Below are 25,937 nucleotides of genomic sequence, written 5' to 3' on the forward strand. Positions count from 1 at the left end.
CCCAGCATTTTGTAACTGAATAGTATGTGGGTTATAGAGATGCTCTGGTTTGACTTGGCCAAAATTAGCATGCCTTTTTTTTTTTTTTTTTTTTTTGCATTTTAGATTCAAAATACAATACATCTACCTATCCCTAAGACTTATTCCTTAAAAAATCTTAAAGCAACTTCCTTCCGGTTAGAACCCTATGCTCTCCCAGGGTCTGGAATGTGATCTGGAGGAGTACAGAGATCCTGGGAGGATGTAATGGGCACAGTGAACCACATGACCTGGGTTCGGACACCCTGTGATCTTTAGTTCCCCTGTGCCACACTTTTCTCACCTACCAGATGTAGGACACTAATGGTATCTATTTCATAGGCTGGTTGTGAAGATTAAATCCATCAACACACAAAAGTGCTTAGAACAATGCTTGGCACATAGGAAGTAGGCAAAAAATATAACAAGACAGGAAACAACATGTGTTGGGGAGGAGGTGGAGAAAGGAGAACCCTCTTACACTGTTGGTGGGAATGCAAGTTGGTGCAGCCACTTTGGAAAACAGTGTGGAGATTCCTTAAAAAATTAAAAATAGACCTTCCCTATGACCCTGCCATTGCACTACTGGGTATTTGCCCCAAAGATACAGATGTAGTGAAAAGAAGGGCCATCTGTACCCCAATGTTCATAGCAGCAATGGCCACAGTCGCCAAAGTGTGGAAAGAACCAAGATGCCCTTCAATGGATGAATGGATAAGGAAGATGTGGTCCATATACACTATGGAGTATTATGCCTCCATCAGAAAGGCTGAATACCCAACTTTTGTAGCAACATGGATGGGACTGGAAGAGATTATGCTGAGTGAAATAAGTCAAGCAGAGAGAGTCAAGTATCATGTGGTTTTGCTTATTTTTATGGAGCACAAGAAATAACACGGAGGACATGGGGAGATGGAGAGGAGAAGGGAGTTGAGGGAAATTGGAGGGGGAGATGAACCATGAGAGACTATGGACTCTGATAAACAATCTGAGGGGTTTGAAGGGGCAGGGGGTGGGAGGTTGGGCCAGCCTGGTGGTGGGTATTATGGAGGGCACGGATTGCATGGATCACTGGGTGTGGTGCATAAACAATGAATTCTAGTACACTGAAAAGTAAAAAAATAAAAAATTTAAAAAAATATTAGCTTTGTTGGGAATAATGCTGTTCCTTAAATCCACACCATTCAAAGAGGCATCTATAACTGGTTCTCTGCAACCACAGCTAGCTAGGGCTGTGTGCAAACAGATGTTTCCCCTTGCATCCTATAGTCATTAAACAAAATAAATCTCTGGAACGGATTACAAGATCTCTAGTAATAGCAGTTTCCTTCTCTCTGGCCAAGGCACCAAGGTGAATGGAGGTAAATAAAAGGAGGAAGGAGTCGGAGGCTGAAAGGGTCAAGTCTGGGGCCTGTAACTATGACCGCTGGGACCCTCTGCCCTACAGGGACCCAAAGGCCTCCTAAGGCCTGGCTTGTTGCAAGAGAGCCAGAGAGAGGCTGCCTAGGATGGCAAATGAAGCATAGGTTTTAGAGCACGCAGGTCTAGCTTTGGGATCAGAGTCCGTTAGTCCCTTATTTTCCTCAGCTGTAATTTCTTCATCTGTCAAATGGGAATCATCTGTCAAACGGCCCACAAGGCTATTGGGAGTTAAAGGAAATCAGCGGGATAAAACGACTAGCTGTGTGTGGCCCACAGCAAATGCTTAATACCCGTTCAGCTATTTGTTTATCTGTTCTGTCTTCTTAAATGTTAAGTGCCTACTCTCTGCTAGGTCACCTTCCCTTCTCCCTGCCGGGACAGGAAGCGACCACGGTCACTTTCCACAAAGCATGTTCTCATCACAGTAAGAACACTCTCCAGCTAGATGGACAGCTCGAGAAGCAGCCATGAGGACTCCAATGAGAGATTCTCATGGTGTCAGGAGCTAGTTGGGCCCTGTTGTGCTGTGCTTGTTGACCTGGTGCTGGAAAACTCAACTAGGTCCAGATTGCTGGGTAAAGGAGCTGTGGGTGGGTAAGAGCCAGGAAAACAAGGTACTTCTAATAGCAACAGTGTCTCAGGCCTGTTCCATCTCTAAGGGGATTTAAAGAAAGCACTTAAAGTATAGACACTTGCCCCCCAGCCGTTCCCTGAGCAGAGTGTGGGCTGAGCTCTCTGCAGGACGTCCGGCAGAGCTGAAGCCAGAGCTCTGCTGCTTTGGAGCTAAGACGACAACCACCAGGCACTGGATGCCATGCTGATGAGCACAGGCACAGGGAGGCAAACAGACACCAGCAGCCCCATGGCCAGACTACCCTCCTGCTTTGGCCTCCCTGTCCACCCCATCAACTGCTGCCTATGGCCCACCGGAGCTAATGCAAAGAGGCAGGGTAACAGGGCTGGGGGTGTTGGAGAAAGTGGAAGAGGCAGCTAAGAGTGACCCTAACTGTTGTAAGGAATGGGCAGGGCATCAAGCGCCCAGCCCCAGGAACAACTGGGGGAGGAGTTTCAAAGCCCAGACAGGTCCTGGAGCAGAGGCTGGTCAGGCTGTGAGCAGGCCTCTCCTTCTAGAGAGTGAGCAAAAGAAAAGGCAGGAAAGAGCCTGAGCCAGGCTTTGGGGGAAATGCCAGGAGGCAACAACGGCTTTAATGTGTTCTGGCTCAGGGGCCTGACACTGATGCATATCTTAAAGGCAAACTGAGAAATAAGATAGTATTTGGACAGTGATATTTAAGAACCTCAACAACTACCATTTACCAATCAACAACTATGAGCTACACACAGGGCTCTCTACTTTATAGAGCTTGTCTTCATCTTAATGACAACCATGTAGAATGGGTATCATCATGCCCGTTTTCCTGGTGAGAAAAATGTGAGGCTGGGAACAGTTTAATTACTCAGTTAAGCCAATGTCACACAGGTGGTAAATGGTGGAGGTGAAGTTCAAACTCACTCTGCAGCCATGTTGGGGACCTGTCTTTCATAAGCACTTACTTGGGGGAGTTGGCAATTTCCTTCTCTGATGTCCTCCAAAGCCCACCTGTACTGTAACAGCAAGGGGGCTGAGTCTTCTCAGGTTGAGATCCCAAGTGGCCCCTCACCGGAGGCAGGAAATCGCTGGGGTGGAGACCAGAGGACTCTTGTTCTGTTGGGTGGTTCTGTGAGCTCTGCTTTGAAGCCTCCAAGTGGCCAAAGCCCAAGGGTTGTGGCTGCTCCAGGACCTCTTCAGGATGGAGGGCAGTGCTACCAGTGGTTTCTGAACTGAAATACTGGGGGGGCAGCTCCTCCTCCTCCCCTTCCTCCTCTCCCCCTTCTTCCTCTTCCTCCTCTTCTCCCTCTTCTTCCTCCTCTTCCTCCTCCTCTTGTTGCTGCTTCTGTTGCTGCTGCTGCTGGGTTGCCCGGAATAGCCTGTACTTCTCCCAGTTGGGAGGAGGAGGGCGAGGAGGAGGAAAGGCCTTCTTTCGGGCTCCCAAAGGATCCCGCTGGGTCTCATCAACTTTGGTAAAGAGCTCTCTCCTATGCTGCCCCCAGGCCCCAGAGCTCTGTGGCTCCAAGCTGATGTGACTCTCTGAGAAGGCACGACTCCGCAGCGGGCGGGGCATGGAGGCCATGGAGCTCCCCTCCTCATAAGCGGAAGTTTCCTCTGTTTCTTTCGAGGAGTGCTTGAAGTCTCCGAGAAGGTCAAGGGAAGAGATCGCTCGGTAGCTTGACAAGTCCAGTGCTGGGTTCTCAAGGCAAGGATGGAACGGTGTTGCCCAAGACAAGCTAGCCTTGGAATGAGCCATTTCCCTGCAAAACAGTAAGATGGAGAGTGTGTAAAACAAGCAAGATTCAGATGGCCCCATGTTTTGGATAACATCATTTCTGCAAACTTCAAGATGGCCATAGAACAATGCAAATATACATAGTAAATGCAATCATAAGAGTAGTAATACTAGCACTCAGTATTGATAGCTAACACTTAATCAAGTATGTACTAAATGCCAGGCACTATTTTAAGTGCTTTCTGTGTCCTAGTTAATATTCACAAATGACCCCAGAAGCTAGCTATTATTAGAATCTCAATTTTATAGCCAGGAAAACTGAGGCACGTACAGGTTAAGTAACTTGCTCCGGGTCATACAGCTGGTAAGTAGTAGAGCTAGGATTTGAAACTGGACAGTCTAGCTCTAAAGACTGGATACACACAGTACCCCATGCTGTAGCACTCCAATTGAATGTGCTGTGTACTGAGGCTTACAAGTCTGGTTATTCTGTTATATTGTTTTTGTTTGCTTTGGTTTTAATCATGAAAAATGTTAAATATTTAGAAACATACAGAGATTGCTATAATAAATATTCATGTTCCCACCTACTGCCCAGGATTAATTTTAATACTCTGCCATCTATACTTGATGATTTTTTAAAAAACAAATACATAATACCCTTTGTTTTCACTCCCCACTTCTATTCACCTGCTGTTTCTCCAGATGCACGCTGTACCGTGAATTTGAAATGCTTTCTGTCCATGTTTTTATATTTGTACCAAAAAATATCAAATAGGCAACTCACAAATATCTACAATTTTGGGTTTAAAATAGCTCTTCTAATGCAATTCTAGTCAGAATTCTCAACAGGAATTTTTAACTATAACCTTTTTTAATTAATTTGAAACTTAAAGTAAGATATAATATTGAAAAGTATTTTGCTTCAGAAGAAATGGGGGTGAGGGATTAGGCATATTATAAAGCAATTATAATTAAAACAGTGTGTTACTGATTAATAGAACAGAATGAAAATCCCAGAAACACATCGATCTATAAAATGCCAGGCACTATTTTAAGTGCTTTCTGTGTTTAATTCACCTTCTATAAGAAGGAGATAAAGGATGATTTTTTAAGAAAATTTTTTTGGAGGGGTGCTTGTGTGGCGCAGTCAGTTGAGATCTACCTTCGAGTCAGGTCATGATCTCAGAGTCCGAGGATAGAGCCCTGCATCAAACTCCCTGCTCAGTGGAGAGCCTGCTTCTCCCTCTGCCTGCTGTTCCCCCTGCTTGTGCTCTCTCTCTCTCACTCTTGCTCTATCTTAAATAAATAAATAAAATCTTTAAAAGAAATACTGTCTTAAAAATCTTTTTTTTTTTTGAGATAACTGCAGAACAGAAATATTTGGAGACGCACCCTCTATTATGTACCAAAATAAATTCCAGATTCAAGACTTGAGGGTGTGTGTGTGTGTGTGTGTGTGTATTTTAATGTATGTGTTATATGTGTATATATGTATATATATTCTATGTTTATAAGAAAAAAAGTATAAACAGATTAAAAAGACTGTCATTTGTGAGGCAAAATGAGATTCTCATCTTATAAGCAACTGAAAAAATATCCAAAGAAAGAAGTCCAGGCTGATTTAAATAAGTATAAAATATGCATAAAAAGTCAAGCTTCTGTATAATAAAGAGTGACCAAAGTCAAAGGACAGCTCTTTAGTCTCAGAGTATAAAGAGTTAAGCCTCTAAACCAGAAGCTCTGGTTTCCTGCTGTAGCCTGTGAGCAATCAGCATCATGCTAAGTACTGCCTAGTGACAGGAAATTCCAGAAGTTCAGTTAATTCATCAGACAGAATACCCATTCAATAGTCATACTGAAGACTGAGAATATTTCTTTAAAAAATAATCATACACATAATGGTAGCCAAGCTCAAAGAGAATGAAGAACCAAATCTCCTTCAGTGAACTCATCTCCAGTCCCCATTGTGGCTAGCTCGTCACTCACATGGATCAGAAATTCACCTTCACACGTCCATCCACTATCCCTTCTTATTTGAGTCTTTGCCCACCTATAGTTCTTTAAGAGTTTAAGTTCCTCCTTGTGTGCAAAGTGTTCTACCTGGCATTTTCTCCAGCAGGAAACAAACAAGGTGATGAGTAGAGAGTAAAAGGTTGACAAATGCTATCAGGCAGAGGACTTTCCTGACATCCTTATCTAAAATAGAGATGGCTTATCCTTCTTTCTTTTGTGCTCTATCCTTTTTCTATCCTTTTTCTTTTGTGTTCTTTCTCAGAACACACATCCCCACTTAACATTATACCTACATACCTACTTTTACCTGTTTATTTCATGCTCCACTCTCTAACTAAAATGTAAGCCCCATGAAGGCAAGGATCTTATGTGTCTCATTTATTTAGTACTTAGTGCCTGGCAACACAGTAGGCATTTAATAAATTTTGTTTAATAAATGAATTAATGAATAGAAACATCATATGATCCATAAATTCCATTGGGTACTTACCCAAAGAAAACAAAGACACTAATTTGAAAAGATATCTGCACCTCCATGTTCACTGCAGCTTTACTTAAAATAGCCAAGATATGGAAGCAACCGAAGTGTTGTCAACAGATGAATGGATAAAGAAGATGAATGGATAAAAGATGGTACACACACACACACACACACACACATACACACACACAGGGATATTAGTCATCCATAAAAGAAGGTGAGATCTCGCCATTTGCAACAATATAGATGGGTTTTGTTTTTTTATCCATTCTGATACCCTGTGTCTTTTGACAGGGGCATTTAGCCCACTCACATTCAGGGTAACTATTGAGAGATATGAATTTAGTGCCATTGTATTGCCTGTAAGGTGACTGTATGGTCTCTGTTCCTTTCTGATCTACCATTTGTAGGCTCTCTCTTTGCTTAGAGGACCCCTTTCAATATTTCCTGTAGAGCTGGTTTGGTATTTGCAAATTCTTTCAGTTTTTGTTTGTCCTGGAAGCTTTTAATCTCTCCTTCTATTTTCAATGATAGCCTAGCTGGATATAGTATTCTTGGCTGCATGTTTTTCTCGTTTAGTGCTCTGAAAATATCATGCCAGCTCTTTCTGGCCTGCCAGGTCTCTGTGGATAAGTCAGCTGCCAATCTAATATTTTTACCATTGTATGTTACAGACTTCTTTTCCCGGGCTGCTTTCAGGATTTTCTCTTTGTCACTGAGACTTGTAAATTTTACTATTAGGTGACGGGGTGTTGGCCTATTCTTATTGATTTTGAGGGGCGTTCTCTGAACCTCCTGAATTTTGATGCTCATTCCCTTTGCCATATTGGGGAAATTCTCCCCAATAATTCTCTCCAGTATACCTTCTGCTCCCCTCTCTCTTTCTTCTTCTTCTGGAATCCCAATTATTCTAATGTTGTTTCGTCTTATGGTGTCACTTATCTCTCGAATTCTCCCCTCGTGGGCCAGTAGCTGTTTGTCCCTCTTTTGCTCAGCTTCTTTATTTTCTGTCATTTGGTCTTCTATATCACTAATTCTTTCTTCTGCCTCATTTATCCTAGCAGTTAGAGCCTCCATTTTTGATTGCACCTCATTAATAGCTTTTTTGATTTCAACTTGGTTAGATTTTAGTTCTTTTATTTCTCCAACAATACAGATGGACCTAGAGGGTATAATGCTAAGTGAAATAAGTCAGATAGAGAAAGATAAATACCATATAATCTCACTCATATGTGGAATCTAAAAAACAAAATGAACAAATAAAAAGCGGGTATGGACCCATAAGTGCAGAAAACAGTCTGATGGTAGCCAGACAGGTACACGTTGGGGGAGAGAGGATGGGCGAAATGGGCAAAGGGGAGTGGGAAATACAGGGCTCCAGTTACACTTGTGAGCACAGCATAATGTATAGACTTCTCAAATCACTATGTTGTATACCTGAAGCTAATGTAACTTTGTGTATCAAGTGTACTTCCATAAAATAAATGGATTCATGCCAAAAATGAAAAAAACCCAGCAACCATGACATTCATATCATAACAGAGTAGAATTATATTTTAAAGATTTTATTTGCCAGAGATAGAGAGAGAGAGAGCACAAGTAGGGTGGAGGGAGAGGATCCCCACTGAGCAAGAAGCTGGATGTGGGATTTGATCCCAGGGCCCCACGATCATGACCTGAGCTGAAGGCAGACACTTAACCAACTGAGCCACCTACAAAGCAGAAAATCAAATAATAAGACAAAGAGGGGCACTATAAGTTAGTGGTTAGAACACATGATTAAGATCTAACTACCCTAAATCTTTATGTGTCAACATAGCATCAAAATTCATAAAGCAAAGCCATAGGAAATGCAAAGGTAGAAAAAGGGAGCAATGGACTATGAGGCTGTTTCAGCTGATGACAGATATGACAGTCAAAACTAAGATAATGGGAACACTTAAATTTCTCTATTCTCAAGGGTCCATTGAACCGTTCGTTCTTAAATTGACTCCATATTAAGCCAAAAATGAAAGAAGTACAAATAATGGTACCCAATAACAACATAACAACACAAGAAATTAGTAACAAAAATGAAAGACAAAAGCTTCTAGTACAAAGAAAATAAAAGGGAAGAAAATATCCCCCAATATAGTCAAAGAAGGGATCTGATCTGAAATTGAAGAATACCTAAAAAATAACAATGAAATATCAGAAGCTAGAAAATTTAAATGAATAAAGCAGTGGTCACAAGAAAATCTGTAGCCTTCAATGCTTACATTAATACATAAGAACAAATTAAGATCAATGAATTAAGCACTGAACAAAAGATGTCAAGAAAAGAGCCACAAAAATAGATGTAAGCAAAGCAGAAAGAAAACTAATGGCAGAAATTAATACACTGGAAAACAAATGATAGAATTAATAATTAAAGCCAAAAGCTACTACTTCAAAAGAAAATATAAAACAATAAAAAAGACAAACCACTTGCTAATCTAATTAAAAACCCCAAATGCACAAAATTAGAAATAGAGAAATAACCACAGTTGCAGAGTAAATGAAAAGAATAAGAGAATACTTTGTTCTACTCTATGAAAACAAGTTAGAAAGCTTAGGATGTTTTTCTAGGAAAATAAAAGTTACCAAAACCAATTGCAGAAGAATGGAAATATTTAAATGCACCTGTTATCATAGGAAACAATGTTGATAAATTTGGCAAAATAAAGATCGCACACTCACATGATCTTGTGTTAATTCTACCAACCTTCAAGGAACAGACAACCTCAATGCTATTTACACTTCCTAGACTCTGGAATCTATTGAGGGAAAAGAAAAGAATCCTGCATAATGTCAATACCAAAACCCAACAACTAGAATATACATAAAGACAAATGAGAAACCAGTCTCATCTAAGAACACTATTGCAAAAATGTCACCATTTTTTTGCATTTAAATATACAAATATTGGGAAATTAGTACATATAAGGGATTTATTAATAAACTACCAACATATACTGAAAGTGCGTGCTCCAAATTCTTTCTGAAGAGGGTGCATGATCCAAAAAAGTTGGAAAACACTGGTCTGGGACAGTTGTTTCTAATCAAAATGGCTCTTGAGTGAAATTACCCAGAGTGGTTGTTGAAAATGCAAATCGGTGAGCCTCCCCCCCAGAAATTGGGATTTAGTACCTCTGTGGTGATGCCTGGGAATCTGAATTTTTAACAACTGCCCCCAAGGGATTCTAATACAAGTGGTTCTGGGACCATACTATGGAAACAAGCATCCAGGGTGAAAATGATGGGAAGGCTATGGTTTGGGTTGGAGATTGGGGGACAGAGTTCTTTGTTCCAGTTAGGTTTGGTTCCCATCTATTCAGCCTGTCTTCCACCCATCACCACACAGCTTCCCACCTTCTTTCCCTGCCTCTCTCCCTTCTCTGCCTTCATCTCCAGTCTAGCTGCATTATGAAATGAAGGTGGTGACAGCAAGGTCTCCAAAGACCCTCAATGGGCTGATGTCCTGCAACTGTGGTGACAAGAGTACTCAAATTTGCCAACCTTTCCTCTTCCCTCACCAGAGCACAGGAAAGGCAAGGCAAGAGAGTAGAGTGGAAAGAACCCAGTGTCAGAAAGACTTGGGTCTGCATTCGAGTAAAAATGTAAAATTGGGCTCCATAACCCAAAAGCTGCATGACCTTGCAGGCAGCATTTAATTTATCTCAGTTTCAGGAAAATATTTATCTTACAACACCGTTGTGAGGATTACCTGTATAAAAAGGACCTAGCAGCAATGCTGGGTACATGGAAAGGTGATTAATAATGACAGATGACAGAACTATGTTTATTGTTAGAACAGAGTCCCTTACTCAGAGCCACTGCATATGGTTGTGTCAGTTGTGTCAAGTGTACAAACTTCACTGCTGTATTCTTCGGCCTTGCTCCTTGTTCTTACCAAAGGAGTTGGACTATACTGTCCCCTAGTTAATATTCAGCTCTGCTCAACACCCAAGAAACCGGGAAATCTCGGATCTCAACTCAGCCACATGGGTACCTAGCTAGGAGGCCCAAGCTAACCAAGGATTTTAACACTGGGCTCATTTACTCACTCTGCTCATCTCCTTAAAAGGGACAGAAAATTAAAAAAAAAAAAAACACAAAGAAACCAAGTTGAGATTTCAGAGCAGTGTAAAAATCAAAAGGATTCGATATTCTAAGTTGTCTTGTTCAGGTACTAACCACTTATGCCAGCCTTACAGGATTTACCTATAGGTGGACAACTCTAGAATCAGTTGGAAGAAACAAACATGCCCTTCTAGATATTTGATGTCCTAATTCATGGCACTGTAACCTTACCTGGGGGCATTGGGCTCTGACAAGGCAACCTGGAAATTGCTGTTCTCGGCAACACTCTTAATTTTATTTTAGTTTTTATGATTTTTTTAGAGAAACCTTCTTATTTTTTAGATTTTATTTATTTGACAGAGAGAAAGGGCATGAGCAGGGGGAAGGGCAGGCAGAGGGAGAAGGAGCTGGCTCCCTGCTGAGCAAGGAGTTTGATGTGGGGTTCGATCCCAGGACCCCAGGATCATGACCTGAGCCTAAGGCAGATGCTTAGCTGACTGAGCCACTCAGCCCCCCCACCATCAATCCCTATTTTAAAGTATTGCCCCTCCCCACTTACATGGCCTGTGTGGGGCCAGCCTGAGCCTTGCAGAATCACTTGTATCAGGGGAGAAGGAATGGGCATGATCCCGCAAAGAGAAAGGAGAACCTTCAATGGGATCAGCTGGGTCAGTGTGTGTACAAGTCCTTCTACGCGGCAATTGAATATTCTACTGTGCAAGGTGGCCAGATCAAAGGGGGAGCAAAACTGACATAGTCCCTTCCTTGAGGCACTACAGCTGAAGCAACCTGAGGAATGGAAGGCTTTCACTGAAGTGTGTCAGGCTCAAATGAAGGTTACTGGCTTCCTAACAGTCCTGTTTTCCAAGGGTTCAAGCTGTCTATATGCACAGAAATTTACAACTCTACTTTGGGACAAGGATAAGGAGTTTCATTAAGGGAAATGAACTATGGTTTCTTACTTCCTAGTGTGTATTAGGCACTGCTTTATGCACTTTCATGTGTGTATTTCTATTAGTCTTCACATCAACCCATCAAAGTTGGTGCCATCATTGCCAGTGGACATGTAAGAATCCTAAAACTTAAAAGGGGTAATTCAGGGGCGCCTGGGTGGCTCAGTCGGTAAAGTATCTGCCTTCAGTTCAGGTCATGATTCTGGAGTCTTGGGAATCCAGCCCCATGTCTTTGGGCTCCCTGCTGAGCGGGAAGTCTGCTTCTCTCTCCCTCTGCTCCTCCCCACCGCTTGCACACACTCTCTCTCTCTCTCAAATAAATAAATAACATCTTTTAGAAAGGCGGGGGTGGTAAATCATTTTCCCAGCTAGTAAGAAGTCCTTGTATGTAGGCTGGAACTTGCCTTATCTGACCCCAATGGGCAATCTCACTAGAGCAAGGGCTCCTAGGGTGAGGCAAAAGGTATTCACACTGCAGTCGTCCCCAGGTGTCCATGGAAACATTAGCTCTTTGCATGGAAGCATGAAAGCTAAGTGTAAGAAAGGGCTTTGTTGACACCAGTAAGAAGACTACATCTCAAAAACAAAAGCGAATTGCCTGCCAAGTCCTGGGCTGTTCTTCTCTTTTCCTCTTGGCACAGGTTACATTTTCTTCTGATGAATAGATTTTCCCCTTTTGTTAAAATATATATATTTTTGGCCTGATAGTGATTGAAAATGAAAACTAATATTTGCAGAGAATGGGAAAAAAATCTTCTCCTGCCTCTTCCCCCACTCTTCTGAAGTTTTCTTCTTTGGAAATTTTACTTTTAAACTCACCACAATAGCTTAGTATTCCAGGATCTCAGCAGCAAGGGTGCACATTTCCAGCCCCTCTCCCCTTTCCCTTTTCTCAGCAGCCAAAAGATAAGACTGTTCCAAGAGAAACAGCCACTCCCAGGTTATTGCTGAAGGAAATATTTGCAAGATCCAGGAAGTGAGACACAAGGAGGCTTACACTGGGAGGGGACAAGGGCCGAGAAGGATTGTTTTTGCCACCCTTCCCTGCCTCTGGGTCTACAGAACTTCAAGTAAGGAACAATTAGTCTGGCAATGAAAAATGCAAGTGGCAAGACTTGCCCCAGCAGGCTGGTGCCAAGTGTCCTTTGAAGAAATCAGAGAAATCCTTGCTTTATTGGGGCTGTCCTGGGTAAAGCCTTGCTTCCCCTCTCCAATGGCCCCAACTTGGAATTTCCAAGAAGCTCTTCCCATTACTCCCCTGGATTTTAAATAGTGTCATGGACATGGCAGTAAGGGATGGTAACGGTCGGTGCTATGTTTACTGAGAGTCCATCAGGCACAGGGCTGGACAGCTGACAGGGCTTTGATTTAACTCTTGAGAGAATGTTCTGGAGTGGGTATTCTCTCAGCTGTATTAGAAATGAGGCTCAGGGAGGTTAAACAACTGGAGAACACAAAGGGAATAGTGACCAGAATTTCCATCTGACTCCAATGCCCACACTTTTGCCCATGCAACATGCTGCCTCTTCAGTGTTTGAATACCCTTCTCAAGAGACTTAATAGAAGACATTTTAGGAGTAAATAGTACACTGTTGGGGGACCTGGAGGGTCTGACACAAGAATAATTCAGCTGAGGATTGGGCTGGCCAAGGTTATTAAGGCTCTACTTGTTGCTATCCAGAGGTAATGAAACCTGGGCATGCATCAGAACCATATGGAGGGCTTATTAAAGCACAGGTTGCTGAGTCCTGTCATCAGAATTTCTGATTTAGTAGGTCTGGAACAGAGTGGAGAATTTTTATTTCTAACAATTTCCCAGATGATAATGGTACTGCTCGCCCAGGATCATGCTTTGGGCTCTACTGCTCTAATCAGTTGTTACCTACCAGGTTCCCAACTCATTGGGGTATCTTAAGAGGTATAAAGCCATTAAAAAATTCTCAAAACAAAATTCATTTAATTAAATATATACATACCATCCATGTGACAACTGGGATGAAGATTTACAAAATAAAATTATGGGAATACTGGAGTTCCAAAAAGTTCTGGGAATCCTAATGTTATTCAAGGAAATTTGGTGCCCCACCATGGTTAAGCAATGGATGGGTCAGGGAAAGAGAGGACGTGTTGTCTATTTGAGTCCTTATGTATACCAGATATTAATGTACTGACTTTCAAAGACCTAGCATACAATGGAAAGACTTAATACCAAAGTTATAAAGAACATGATTCTGTCTCAGATGATTTAAAAGGCATTCTTGTTGCTCAATTATCGTTGTAGAGTAGTTCTCCTGGCCTAATGTATTTAACATTTAAGCTTTTAAACCTTTGAGAGTAACCCTAAAGATCCAAGAAGTGTAGTAACTGGTCTTTTTGCAAGGGGTATGTATTTGACTTCCAAAGCATCACAATACTGGTTGATAGGACAAGGCACCCAGCAAAGGAGGAAGCTTCGTCAAATGCTTGGCATTGCCTGCCATCTCTCAACATGGTTTGGCGGGTCTCTAGTTGCTGACAAGGTACACAGTCACCATGGCAGAGAGAAAATATGCTTCTTTATGAATAATGGCACCGAAGCGCCAACTATCTACAAGCTAGTGTTGGTGATTGAAGTGATGGAACCGTCTTAAGAAAGTGATGATTCTGAGCTAGATAATACAGTGTTTATTGGTGGGGGTGGGGAGGTGCTATGTTGCAGTGGTAGCGAAAGATTTGGAAATTTGAAAAGGTCTAGTGATGTACACCCCTAGGAATGTCAAAATTCTCACAGACTTAAATACATAGATGTGCTGGTTGACTGAGAGTTCTAACATGCCTGGTAAGTAACACTGTCTTACCAGTATGTAGATTTTTCCAAAGCCCTTGATCTCTAACTTCCTGGGCCTAAATCAAACCAATCAATCCTCTTCCCTAGATTGTCTTTTTTTTTTTATTATCAATTTCAGCAACTTGACATGTGCCCCCAAAACACCTTGTGTATTCAACTCCAGCTATTTACAGCTTACTAGCTGCCTTTCTGAGTTTTCTTTGTATATGGCTACTATCAGATTCAACATTCAACATGTGATTTAGGATTTAGCCTTTCTGGGGTTAATATTATTACAAATACTTGTTTCTGTGCAAGACCCAATAGTTTAATACCTGTCATTGTTAATAGCTGTATTCTGTTTCCATTATGATGATCTATCTATTTGATGGGTAAATCTTTTCCATGATCATAAATAGCACTACTAAGAACATCTTTAAACAAATCGTTTTTTTTCCTTTTGTAGGTTATTTCCTTCAGGGTCTTCTGGGTCAAAGGGTATGAACAGTTTTATAACTCTTGTCACATATTTCTAGGTTGTCCTCCAAGAAAACTGAGCCAATTTTATGTTGTTCCCAGGAATGGTTTCCTCACAACCTTGTCAAGATAGGGTTTTATAATTTGTTGATCATTTCCATTAATTGTTGATAGTTTAAAAAGCAGGTCATGATACGTGGGAGTTGTTTCTGCTTACATTTCTTTAATTGCTAGTGCGACTTTACTTTTCCATGCAGTGATTTTACCACCTTGAGTTTCTCACCTGTAAATTGCCTGCTCAGTTTCCTTGCCTTTTTTGAAGCCAAATCTGAAAGCTGACCTTCTATATCTATATCCATTCTTTATATCTTTTGGACAGTCAACTGTTATCAGTGATGCTGACCCCAGACATTTGCCTCATTCTGTTGTTTAGCTTTTTATTATATTTTGTTGTACAAAGGTTTTCCCCCCAACTTTTATATATTTAAAACCATCTATCTTGTCTCTGATGATATCTTCCATTTAACAGACACAAATTTATCTTCTATTCGTAGTTGGAACAAATCTGCTATTCCACTGTCTGCTTTCTGGAATTTACTACAGAGTATTCAATGTGCTATGGATCTAAGTTAATTATTCTCTATATTGATACCTAAGATTCCAACATTTATTAAAGAAAGAATGATTGCTTTCCCAGTTCAGAGATGTTTCCAGTGTACTCTATATTCTTAGAATAGCTTAAATCTATTCCTAGAAATCTCTTTTTTTTTAAAAAAAAAATTCACTGTTTGCCTTTTTTCAACCCCCTATCATACGGTTTTGATAATTGTCACCTTATGACAATTTGATAGGGTAAGTCTACCACCATTGTCTTTTTAAACAAATGTATTATTTGGTATTCTTACCCACTTATTCTTCCAGATAGATTTCACTAGAATTTTTACAAGTTCTATAAAGCATGCCACCATGACTCTAATAAGTAGTACATCGTGTCTATACATTAACTTAGGAAGTACTGTAATCATTGCTATATTTAGTCTCTCCAAATTGAAGCAGAGTAGAGCTATGCATTTATTCAGGCCTTTATTTCTCCCATTACAGTTTCATAATTTTCCTTATATAAGTTTTGTGAGCCCAGGAGTACATTAATACCTAAGTATTTAAATTCACTTTGTCACACTTTTGAAAAATCCTTCCATGCCTCAGAAGACTGCATTCTTCTTGGGTGCAAAGCCTTCCTGAAAAGTGTACTCTTCCTAATACAATGAAATTCAATTCTGAATTATCCATTTTCTTTCACTCAATCAGCAAATAAGAAATGTGTACTGGATATTCCACACTCTGCTCATGGTGTGGTTTGATAAAAGGAAACAAGAAAGCCCGAGGCAGAGAACTAAAAAACCTGGGTAGTAGTCTAGTTTTGTCACATACTTGCTTTATAATCCCAGAAGCAAAGGGCTCTGGAATCCAGTGCCTCTCGGACCTTGGGCAAATGACTTTCATCTATCTGTAAGTTCCCTCATCTGTAAAATTGGGTCAATAAATGGTAACTGTTTTGTGGGGTCATGATAAGTCATAAATAATTTATCTGAAATGATTATAGCAGTGCCTGACACATAATAAACACTTCATAAATGTTGGGTATTATACCTTTTGTTGTTGTTGTTAATAATAGTACAGCACTGCCTCTCCTGAGTCTCATCTTCCTTATCAGTGAAATGGGAAAAATAAAGCTCAACTGCATAGGGTTGTTGTGAGGATTAACTGTAGCCATGTATATAAAAGTGCTCTACACATTCTAAAGCTCTGTGCCAAGTAGAGAAATGGAAAGGATCACAGGAAGCAATCACAGGTACAGAAAACCAAAAGAGATAATCTAGAAAATACTTTCTTTCGGCTTTTAAATACATCACTTATGCATATAGATTTTCCTCCTGGCAGATCTACTCACCACTTTTTTTCCCTCCTGCTAATATTATAATGCATTTTGCATTCTCTGCACACAAACCAAATAACAGTGGAGGAGACAACCAAGGGTGTAACTACCTGAAATTACAATTCATTGCAGGCTTCCAGGCAAAAAGAGTGGCTCAAGAATGTACATTTGATTCTCCCACCTACACCCATCATTCCCGCTGTGACAGAAATGACATAAGAAATGTTTAAAGTGTGGGGGAGGATTGGAGGGGAAGATGAGCAGAAACTCGTCAAGATTTCTCCTCTTAGGGACACCTGGGTGGCTCAGAGGGTTAAGTCTCAGCCTTCAGCTCAGGTCACGATCTCAGGGTCCTGGGATTGAGCCCCACATCGGGAGCTCTACTCAGCGGGGGGCCTGCTTCCCCGCCCTCTCTCTGCCTGCCTCTCTGTTCACTTCTGATCTCTCTCTCTCTCCATCAAATAAATAAAGCCTTAAAAGAAAAAAAAAAAAGATTTCTCCTCTTAAATGTAATCTCTGCCCTTGACCTTTTCATCTTCCCTGAGGTCATAAAACTGTCATCCATCTTAAGCATCAATACTCTTTTTCTTTCCATTGACCTCTCTTTTCTGTTTCGTTTTTTTTTTTTTTTAAGATTTTTATTTATTTATTGGACAGAGAGATCACAAGTAGGCAGAGAGGCAGTCAGAGAGAGAGGAGGAAGCAGGCTCCCTGCTGAGCAGAGAGCATGATGCGGGGCCCGAGCCCAGTGCCCTGGGATCATGACCTGAGCCAAAGGCAGAGGCCTAACCCACTGAGCCACCCAGGTGCCCCTCTTTTCTGTTTTTAAATTTAAACTGGTTTCCTGAATCCTGACCAAACCTGCACTTAAACCCATGGTTCTCAAAATTAGCTTGCATCAGAATCACTTGGAGGGCTTGTTAAAAACACAGATTGTGAGCCCCATCCTGGGTTTCTGATTCAGTAGGTCTGAGTGGGGCCTGAGGATTTGCATCCCCAACAAGTTCAGAGGTGATACTGAGGTTGCAGGTCCTAGGACTACATTTGGAGAATCATCAACTTAAACATTACTGCTCCCTCTAATTACCACTCCATTTCTCTCCCTCTTGCCAGCCAATTTCTTCTTTTAAGATATTTTTAAATGTTCAATTATGTTTTTAAAGTTCTTCTTTTAAAATATTTTTCTAATGACACAGTAACACTAACACACAATCATTGTATTAAAATTAATGAAAGGAGGAACGCCTGGGTGGCTCAGTTGGTTAAGTGTCTGCCTTTGGCTCAGGTCATGACCCAGGGATCCTGAATCCAAGCCCCACATTGGGTTCCCCGCTTGGTGGGGAGCCCACTTCTCCCTCTTCCTCAGCTTGCTCCCCCTGCTTGTGCTCTCTTCCTCTCCCAACTCTCTCTCTCTCTCACACACAAATAAATAAATAAATCTTAAAAAATAAAATTAAACTAATGAAAGGAAACTGAAACCTCCCTATGTTGCTTGTGGAAATGTGAAATGGTACAGCCACTTTGAGAAACAGGCTGTTCCTCAGAAAGTTAATAGAATTTCCATATGTCCCCCAAATTCCACCTTTTAAGTATATACCCGAGAGAACTGAAAACATGTCCACACAGAAACTGTACACAAATGATCAAAACAGCATTATTCACAATAGTTAAAAAGTGAAAACAACCCAAATGTCCGCCAATAGATGGATGGATAAATAGAAAGTGATATATCCATATAGTAGAATATTATTTGGCAAAGAAAAGACATGAAGTACTGATACATGTTATAACACAATGGATCACTAAAGCATGAGAAATGAAAGAGGCCAGACACAGAAGCCTTCATATTGTCTCATTTCACTTGTAGGAAATGTACCGAATAGGCAAATCCACAGGAACCAAAATATGGTTGGGCTGCTTGAGGTTGTGGGTGGGAATGGGGAGTGACTGCAAACGGGCACAAGGGATCTTTGTAGGGAGATGGATAGCTCTTAAAATTGGATTATGGTGATGATTTGTACAGTGCTGTAAATTTACCAAAACTCATTGAATTCCACACTTTAAAACAGGTGAATTCATGATGTGTAAAGCTCTGTATATTTTTTTTCTAGGAATCCCCCTTATGGAACATCATGCTATCTACTTTCCAGGTCCACCACTTTACTACACTTGTTTTCCTGAGGGTCACTTGCAATTCTAAATTTTCAAAGCCAATAGCAGTCTTCTTATCCTCTGTCATGGTGTACTGGTCACATTGGCTACTTGCCCCTTCATTTTCCTTTGCTAGGTTTTCTTCCTCATCCTACCCCCTGACTGGCTGATCGACAAACCTCCTCCAAAGAATCTACTTGTCTTCCTCGCTAACTTCAAATTCAGCATGTCCCAACTCAAATTTATCATCTGCACCAAGCTAGCTCCCCTTTCTCACCTGCCCCAGCTCTGTCAATGACTTCCTTTGGGTCATCTGAAGCTCAGAATTATGTTTGAATTATTTTCTTTCTGTCCCAAATTCCAGTCATCAGTTCTCTGTACTTTTCCCTCAGAAGGTGTCACTTACTTGTAAGCAAATCATTTGAACAGACAATTCACGTGAGAAGCAATGTAAATATTAAATAAACACATGAAGACATTTCAAACTAGAATAATCAAAGGAAGCCAGTGAAAATTATCCTAGGTGCCATTTATACCTATTGCATTAGAAATATTTTCCACAGATGGAAAGATTTTGGGGAAACTAGTACCCTTATATATTGTTAATGTCAGTGTAAAACGGCTCCTGGGAAAACAGTTTGGTGAAATTTATCATGAACAAAAAGAATGCTCATATTGTTTCAACTAGTAATCCCAACTCTAGATAATTGTTTTTAATGAGATAATTCAAAATGAGAAAAAGATTATAACTACTCAAAATTTTTCTACAGCATTACTTTATAATAGCAAGAAATTGGAAACAACCTAATTATCCAACAATTTGAGAATGATTAAGTAAATTACAGCACATTAAGCTGGTGAAATATGCAGCCATTAAAATTTATAACTAACAAGACTGTATATCAACATGAAAAATTGTTTACCAAGTGATGCTTAGTGGTGTAAAAAAAAAGAAACAGGACACATAATCACATCTACATAGTTATTATAACTCTGACAGGAAAAGTCTCTATACCTATAGATAAAAGCTGGTAGGGAAATGAAAACAATCAGGGTGTTAGGGTGGTAGGACTAAGGCTACTTTTTCTTCTGTTTTTAATTTCCTGTAATATAGTTCTCATAATAAACATTTTCTCCCCAAAATATCACACATATTTATCTAGCTCTTCTGCTTTGTTCCTGTTGCACCTCCACCTTCCCAGTCCTGAGCCATACTCATTCATGCCTGGATCACTGACCCTAGCTGTTCTTCTTCAACCTATCTAGGCTGCAAAGGCAGCCCAGTTGCCTCAAGTGCCACATTTATCACATCACTTACCTGATTGATAACCTTCAATAGCTTCTGTATTTGTGATACTATATAGTTTTCGAGGCCTACCTATCCTGGTCCAAACCTCACTATTCACTCCTTTTCTCTGCTGTTGCTCCTGCTGCTGCTCCCCCTTCTTCATCTATATTGTCACAACTACCATTTACTGAAGTTTTGCTGCACTGGGTTTTATTCCAAATGCTTTATGCATATTTGTCATTTAATTCTAGTAACAATCAGAGGAGGTAGGTACTCTAACCCCATTTTACAAATAAGGAAACTGGGGTGCCTGGGCTGCTCAGTCAGTTAAACATCTGTCTTCAGCTCAGGTCATGATCCTGGGGTCCTGGGATTGAGCCTGGCATCAGGCCCCTTACTTGGTGGAGAGCCTTCTTCTCCCTCTCCCTCTGCCTGCCATTCCCCTGCTTGTGCTCTCTCTTGTTATCTCTCTATGTCAAATAAATAAATAAAAATTTAAAAAAAAATAAGGAAGCTGATGGGGCAGAGACAGAGCATATATGTGTGAGAGACAGGGAGAAGAAAGGAGGACCAGCCACTTGCCAAGTTTTGTACAGCTAGAGAAAATAAGAATCTGGATTTGAACCCAGGCAGACTAATTCTAAGGCAAGAACTCTTAAGTGTATTTCTTCAACATACCCTGCTTAGCCCCTCTGGGCCTTTCCTCCTGTAGGTCCCAGTCTTCAGTTTTCTTACCCTCCAAAAAATTTAGAGAACAATTTATCATGTATTGGACCCATACCACGTGCCGGATGCTTCTTGTTTGAACCATGTATTTGACATTTTTCATCTTATGGCAACTCATCTGAGTTAAGCAAGAGCTGGGTTTCAATCCTGGTTTGTCCCTTTAGTAGCTGTGAGACCTTCACTAAATGACTATAACTTCTCTGAACCTCATGTCCTTTATCCGAGTCAGTGGTTCTGACCCCAGGACCAGCAGCGTCAGCATCACCTGGCGGAGCTTGTTAGAAATATAATTTTTTGTCGGCTCCTTTCAGAGTTTGGCCATGTGGACATTGCTGCTATGAACACTGGGGTGCATGTGCCCCCCCCTTTTTTTACTACATCTCTATCATTGGGGTGGGGAGCTGAGATGCCCTTCAACAGATGAATGGATAAAGATGTGGTCCCTATATACAAAGCAGTATTACTCAGCCATCAGAAAGGATGACTACCCACCATTTACATCAACATGGATGGAACTGGAGGGATTATGCTATGTGAAATAAGTCAAGCAGAGAAAGGCAATTATCATATGGTTTCACTCATATGTGGAACGTAAGGAATAGCATGGAGGACATTAGGAGATGGAAGCGAAAAATGAAAGGGGTGATATCAGAGGGGGAGATGAACCATGAGAGACTATGGACTCCGGGAATCAAACTGAGGGTTTTAGAGGGGAGGGAGTTGGGGGGATGAGTGAGCCTGGCGGTGAGTATTAAGGAGGACACGTACTGCATGGAGCACTGGATGTTATATGCAAACAATGAATCATGGAACAGTACCTCCAAAACTAATGATGTACTGTATGGTGACTAATATAACATAGTAAAATTTAAAAATGAAAATGAAAAATGAAAAAAAAAAAAGCAAATTTTGAGCTTTACTCCATACCTACTGGCAGGGGTTGGGAGGGTAGGGGTGGAATCTACCTGTCTGTGTTTTAACAAGCCCTCCAGGTGTTTCCAAAGCACATTCAACTTTGAAAACCACTGTAGTTAGAATAATAATACCAACCTGACAGAGTTGGGGGGGCATATAAAACATAACATAATATGTATAACTTAGCTGGCAGCACATAGGTCGTTTTGTAAGTGGTAATTTATTATTACTGCTACTTAACTTTGTGTGGGTTAGTCTTCCTTTGCTCAAGCGGTGGGTGGACAGGCATTTTGCTTCCTGATGCTCTTTCTCTAACATTCCCCCTGCTTGCCTAGAAAAAGGCAGTACATACACTAGATTTTGAATAAAGTCCTCTTCCTTCACTGGCTGATTGGTAAGAGAACCAGTCTGGAGAGGCACTGTAGGTTAGTCTAGTGTCTCTATAAGTAGACTAACTGGGTCTAGTCAACTTAACAGACCTGTGGAACTTCAGGCAAATGAATTTACTGGTGTATGCTTCAGTCTCTTCTCTCCGTCAAACAGAGAGTCTAATAATAACTATCCCTTAGGGTTATGATGATAAATACAGTTTACTTTTGAACAATGGGGGGCAGGGTAGGGACACTACCCCTCCTCTCCCATGCAGTTGAAAATCCATGGGTAAATTCTGACTTGGCAAAAACTTAACTGTTAATAGCTTACTGTGGACTGGAAGCCTTACTGATAACATGGTTAATTAGCCCATATTTTGTATTCTCTAGGTATTATATGCTATATTCTTATGATAACATAAGCTAGGGAAAAGAAGATGTTATTAAGAAAATCATAACAAAAATATATTCATAGTACCATATTGTTTTCATTGAAAAAAACCCCGTGATAAATGGCCTCATGCGATTCAAACCTGTGTCATTCAAGGGTCAACTGTAAATATTTGTGAGTGTTTTGAATGGTGCCTACAATACAGCACTGTGCTCAAGAAATGCTAGTTAGCATTATTATTTTTGTGTTATTTCACCCATTCAATGGTGGAGGAGGCTGTTTCTTCAGTTGGCAAGCCAATGACAAATACCTCTTGACCAAATTCTCTGGGTCAGGCACTATGTTAGGCACAGAGGAGAAGTCTGAGGAGAAGTCTACAGCCAAGACCAGGTCTCCTCTCTCGAAAGTTTCAGTCTAATATGGGAAACTCAGCAGACCTACCAGACTGAAATGATCTCTCCAAGGACATGTTACAAGTCAGATCAGATCAGGGGATCTGATCAGCCACAGAGTCTCCTAATATCCCCACACAGGCCTCAGACTTCTGAGACATGATGCTGAGGGATCCCTTTGAAAAGTTTCCTTAGGGATCCTACTTGATGTAGTTTTAAGGGGAAAAGCATAAACTTTGAGGCCAGACAAACCTGGGTCCCAATCCTGGCTCCATTGCTAACTAGATGTGGGACCTCAGGTAAGTTACATAAGCTCTCTGGACCTCATCTGTGAAATAGGTAATAAAATGAACTATTGTGGAGAATAAATGAGACTGTGAGTTAAAAAGAGTCCAGCCCAGTGACTGACACATTATTCATAAATGTTGGGTTCTTCCCTTTTTTTTATCGCCAACCAGAAAACTGACAGGTTTCTCAGTCTTTGGAGTCAACAGAGAGACCAAATTATTCCTGAATATCCCACCAAATCACAGGGGATAATGCAGACCCCAAAGAAAGAACCCTGGGCTCTTTAGGGGTCAAGAGACCCATATTCTAGTCCTCTCCCTTAGTGTCCCCACATAGGCACAGCTAAGGGCCTTCTTCCCTATTCCCCCTTCATTTCTAGAGTTTCACTTAAAGAATCAATATTATTTAGGGATGTCTTGAATAATTTGGCCTGTAGAAGAACTGGCTAAATGAATATATTAAGGAGTTTCACAAAAAAGAGGGTCCTGCCAGGCTGATGGGGAGCAGCCCAGAGAAAGTAACTGTCTACTCCTTATAGCCACCTATGGCGGGCAGGCTCATCTCTGGGGAACATGAGTTTCAGGTGCCAGGTTTCCCACATTACAGGAGCAGACTCTACTCTGGGCATTTTTTTTTTTCTCTTAAAGGCTTTGCCCAAGAAACTCTTTTCCTTCTAGTACAAGCCATATGTGCCATTTGCAAAAATGTCCCTACCTTCTTCCAGGAATGTTAATCTATCATTAGCACTACCTGCCCCTGGACTTTCAGGAGCAAATCTTAATTAAGTTCCCAGTGAGTACTAGAAAAAGATGATAGCTGAGCCCAAGAAACAAGTGCCTCCCAACTGAGGCAAAGGCACAGTGGTAGCCGGACAGTCTTACCTTCTCTCTGTTCTCCCAATGGCTGCTGGGAAGGTGGGGCATCGTTTATGCCTTCTTATCTATATTTCAGCATAATATGCTCCCACACATCCATGTGCCTGGGCAGGCATGCTGCAGGCCTCTGAGCTGGTGGGCCCAATGTCCTACAATAATGCCTGACTACTCCATGTTCCAAAGTGTCGTAGTGGTCTGTAGCCCAGCTGCCTGGGGGGCAGGCAAGATTACATTTATGGTACCAAGTTCTTGGTATGGACACCAGGCCGGGTTCCTCAAAGGAAACTAAGCAAACACAGGATCTTAGCAATTTCTATAGAAGCCTCAGAGACACCAACTTGCCCCAACTCCCTGAGTGATCACTTACCTCCCTAACTGGCTGGTCTTCCTGTTTCCTGTTATTGGTTTCCATTTGTCCCCAGGAAATTCCTGCAAGGCAAAATTCTGGTAAGTGAGGGAGCTCTGAGCAGACAGGTATCCAGATGGCCTCAAAAATGTGATGAGGGCAGGAGCCCGCCCCTGGCCATGCCCCACCCCCACTGGTTTCTTCTACTCTGGCACAGGGGCTAGAGAAACATGCACAGGGGGCTGCCTTTCTTGTAAGGAGGCCCGGTGAAGTGCTGGGGGCATGCAGAGACTAAAGAGAGCACTCGGGGACCTGGACAGTGTGCTCTAGAAACTGTGTTTCCCTCTCTTTCTCCACTCCCCTCCCAAACCACCTTATAAACCAGTTTAGCACGTTTGCTGTTTGTTCTGGCCCTTGTGAAGGAGGTCTTTTTGTTTGTTCTGCTGGGTGAACCTGCTCACGCCTCTTGCCTCTTCTAACATAGAAAGCATCTTCTTGGAAGCCCTGGCCCTTGAGGGAGCTTTGAGGCCCAAGGCTCCTGCTGCAACCTTCTCCCAGGGTGAGGCCGATGGAGAGGACACGCATACCCCCTGTATTGCATGGGCCCTTCCTCCCACCCCCCACCCCCGCTCCTCCCAGCACTGCTTGAAGGGCCCTAGGCGGGTTCATCTCTGGGGAGCATAATTGCCACGTACCACATTCTCCACATTATGGGAGTACACACTCTACCCTGGGCATTCTATCCTTAAGAGCTTTGCCAAAGCAATCCTTTACCCTGTAGCCAAGCTATAGGTGCCATTTGTAAAAAATGTCCTTTCCTTCCTACTCTAGCTCCAAACCTGATGCAAATTTGCCTCTGACATTCTCCCCAATTTTGCATTCAGCATCCCTCTATCTAGCAACTCAGAGCTTAGCTCATCAGGAATGCACAATTTTTCCTAAACCTCACTGATCTTCCAAATTCCCTCTTTTTCCAATGCTATTACTGGTCCTGTTCAAAGTTGTATTATCTTTGCCTTAGTAAAACAATAACAAAAATGAAAATTTACTCCATTTTGGGGGTAAGATATTTGGTGTCAGTCATACTGGCCGAGACACTTACTAGCTGTGTTATATGAGGGAAGTTATGTCACCTCTCTGAATCTCAGCTTCCTATCTGGCAAAGACTGTGCTATCAAGCTTTGCCAGCTTCCCAGGAGTGAGAACAAAGTGGGATGTGCACAGAGGATGCCTAACAGCACTCAGCATGTAGGAGGCTGTAGATGTTAGAAGCCATGGAAAAGATAAGGTTTACAGCTTTCCCAAGACCAGAGTGGTCCCTGCCTGTACCTGTCATGTTAGAGCAGCTCTGACAACTTGTTAGACTTCAGGCTCTGCCTCGATGCCCTTCTGAGATGTCCCTGCCCCCAAAGACACTATTACTCATTCAGTCACAGTGGGAGCCAGGATTTCCTGTCCATGCCCTGTGGAAAATGCTCAGTAAATAGCAGTGGCCAAACCAAAGTCCTGTCCCAATTGACAGCCTCCTTCTCAGCTCCTCAGCATATCACCTTCCTTTTTTTCCCTTGAGCTACTTAGGTTGCTATAAATTGCCTGCCCTCTTTGAACCAACAGGGGAGTTATCCCCATGGCTTGTTGCAGATGGGGATGGCCTGCCGCC

At 41.7% G+C, this 25,937-nt stretch overlaps 1 protein-coding gene across 4 annotated transcripts in view; it reads right to left on the reverse strand.

Moving 5' to 3' along the window:
• Positions 1-25,937, reverse strand: part of SHROOM4 (shroom family member 4) — a 218,921-nt gene that overhangs the window by 15,746 nt on the left and 177,238 nt on the right. For all 4 annotated transcript variants that reach the window (XM_059158603.1, XM_059158604.1, XM_059158605.1 and 1 more), the window contains 2 exons: positions 24,299-24,360; positions 2,995-3,789 (listed from right to left, as the gene is read on the reverse strand). In XM_059158603.1, the coding sequence (XP_059014586.1) occupies positions 2,995-3,789; positions 24,299-24,360 (857 nt within the window). The remainder of the gene's footprint in view (positions 1-2,994; positions 3,790-24,298; positions 24,361-25,937) is intronic.

This window comes from Mustela lutreola, chromosome X (genome assembly GCF_030435805.1).
Source record: "Mustela lutreola isolate mMusLut2 chromosome X, mMusLut2.pri, whole genome shotgun sequence".
Lineage (NCBI taxonomy): Eukaryota > Metazoa > Chordata > Mammalia > Carnivora > Mustelidae > Mustela > Mustela lutreola.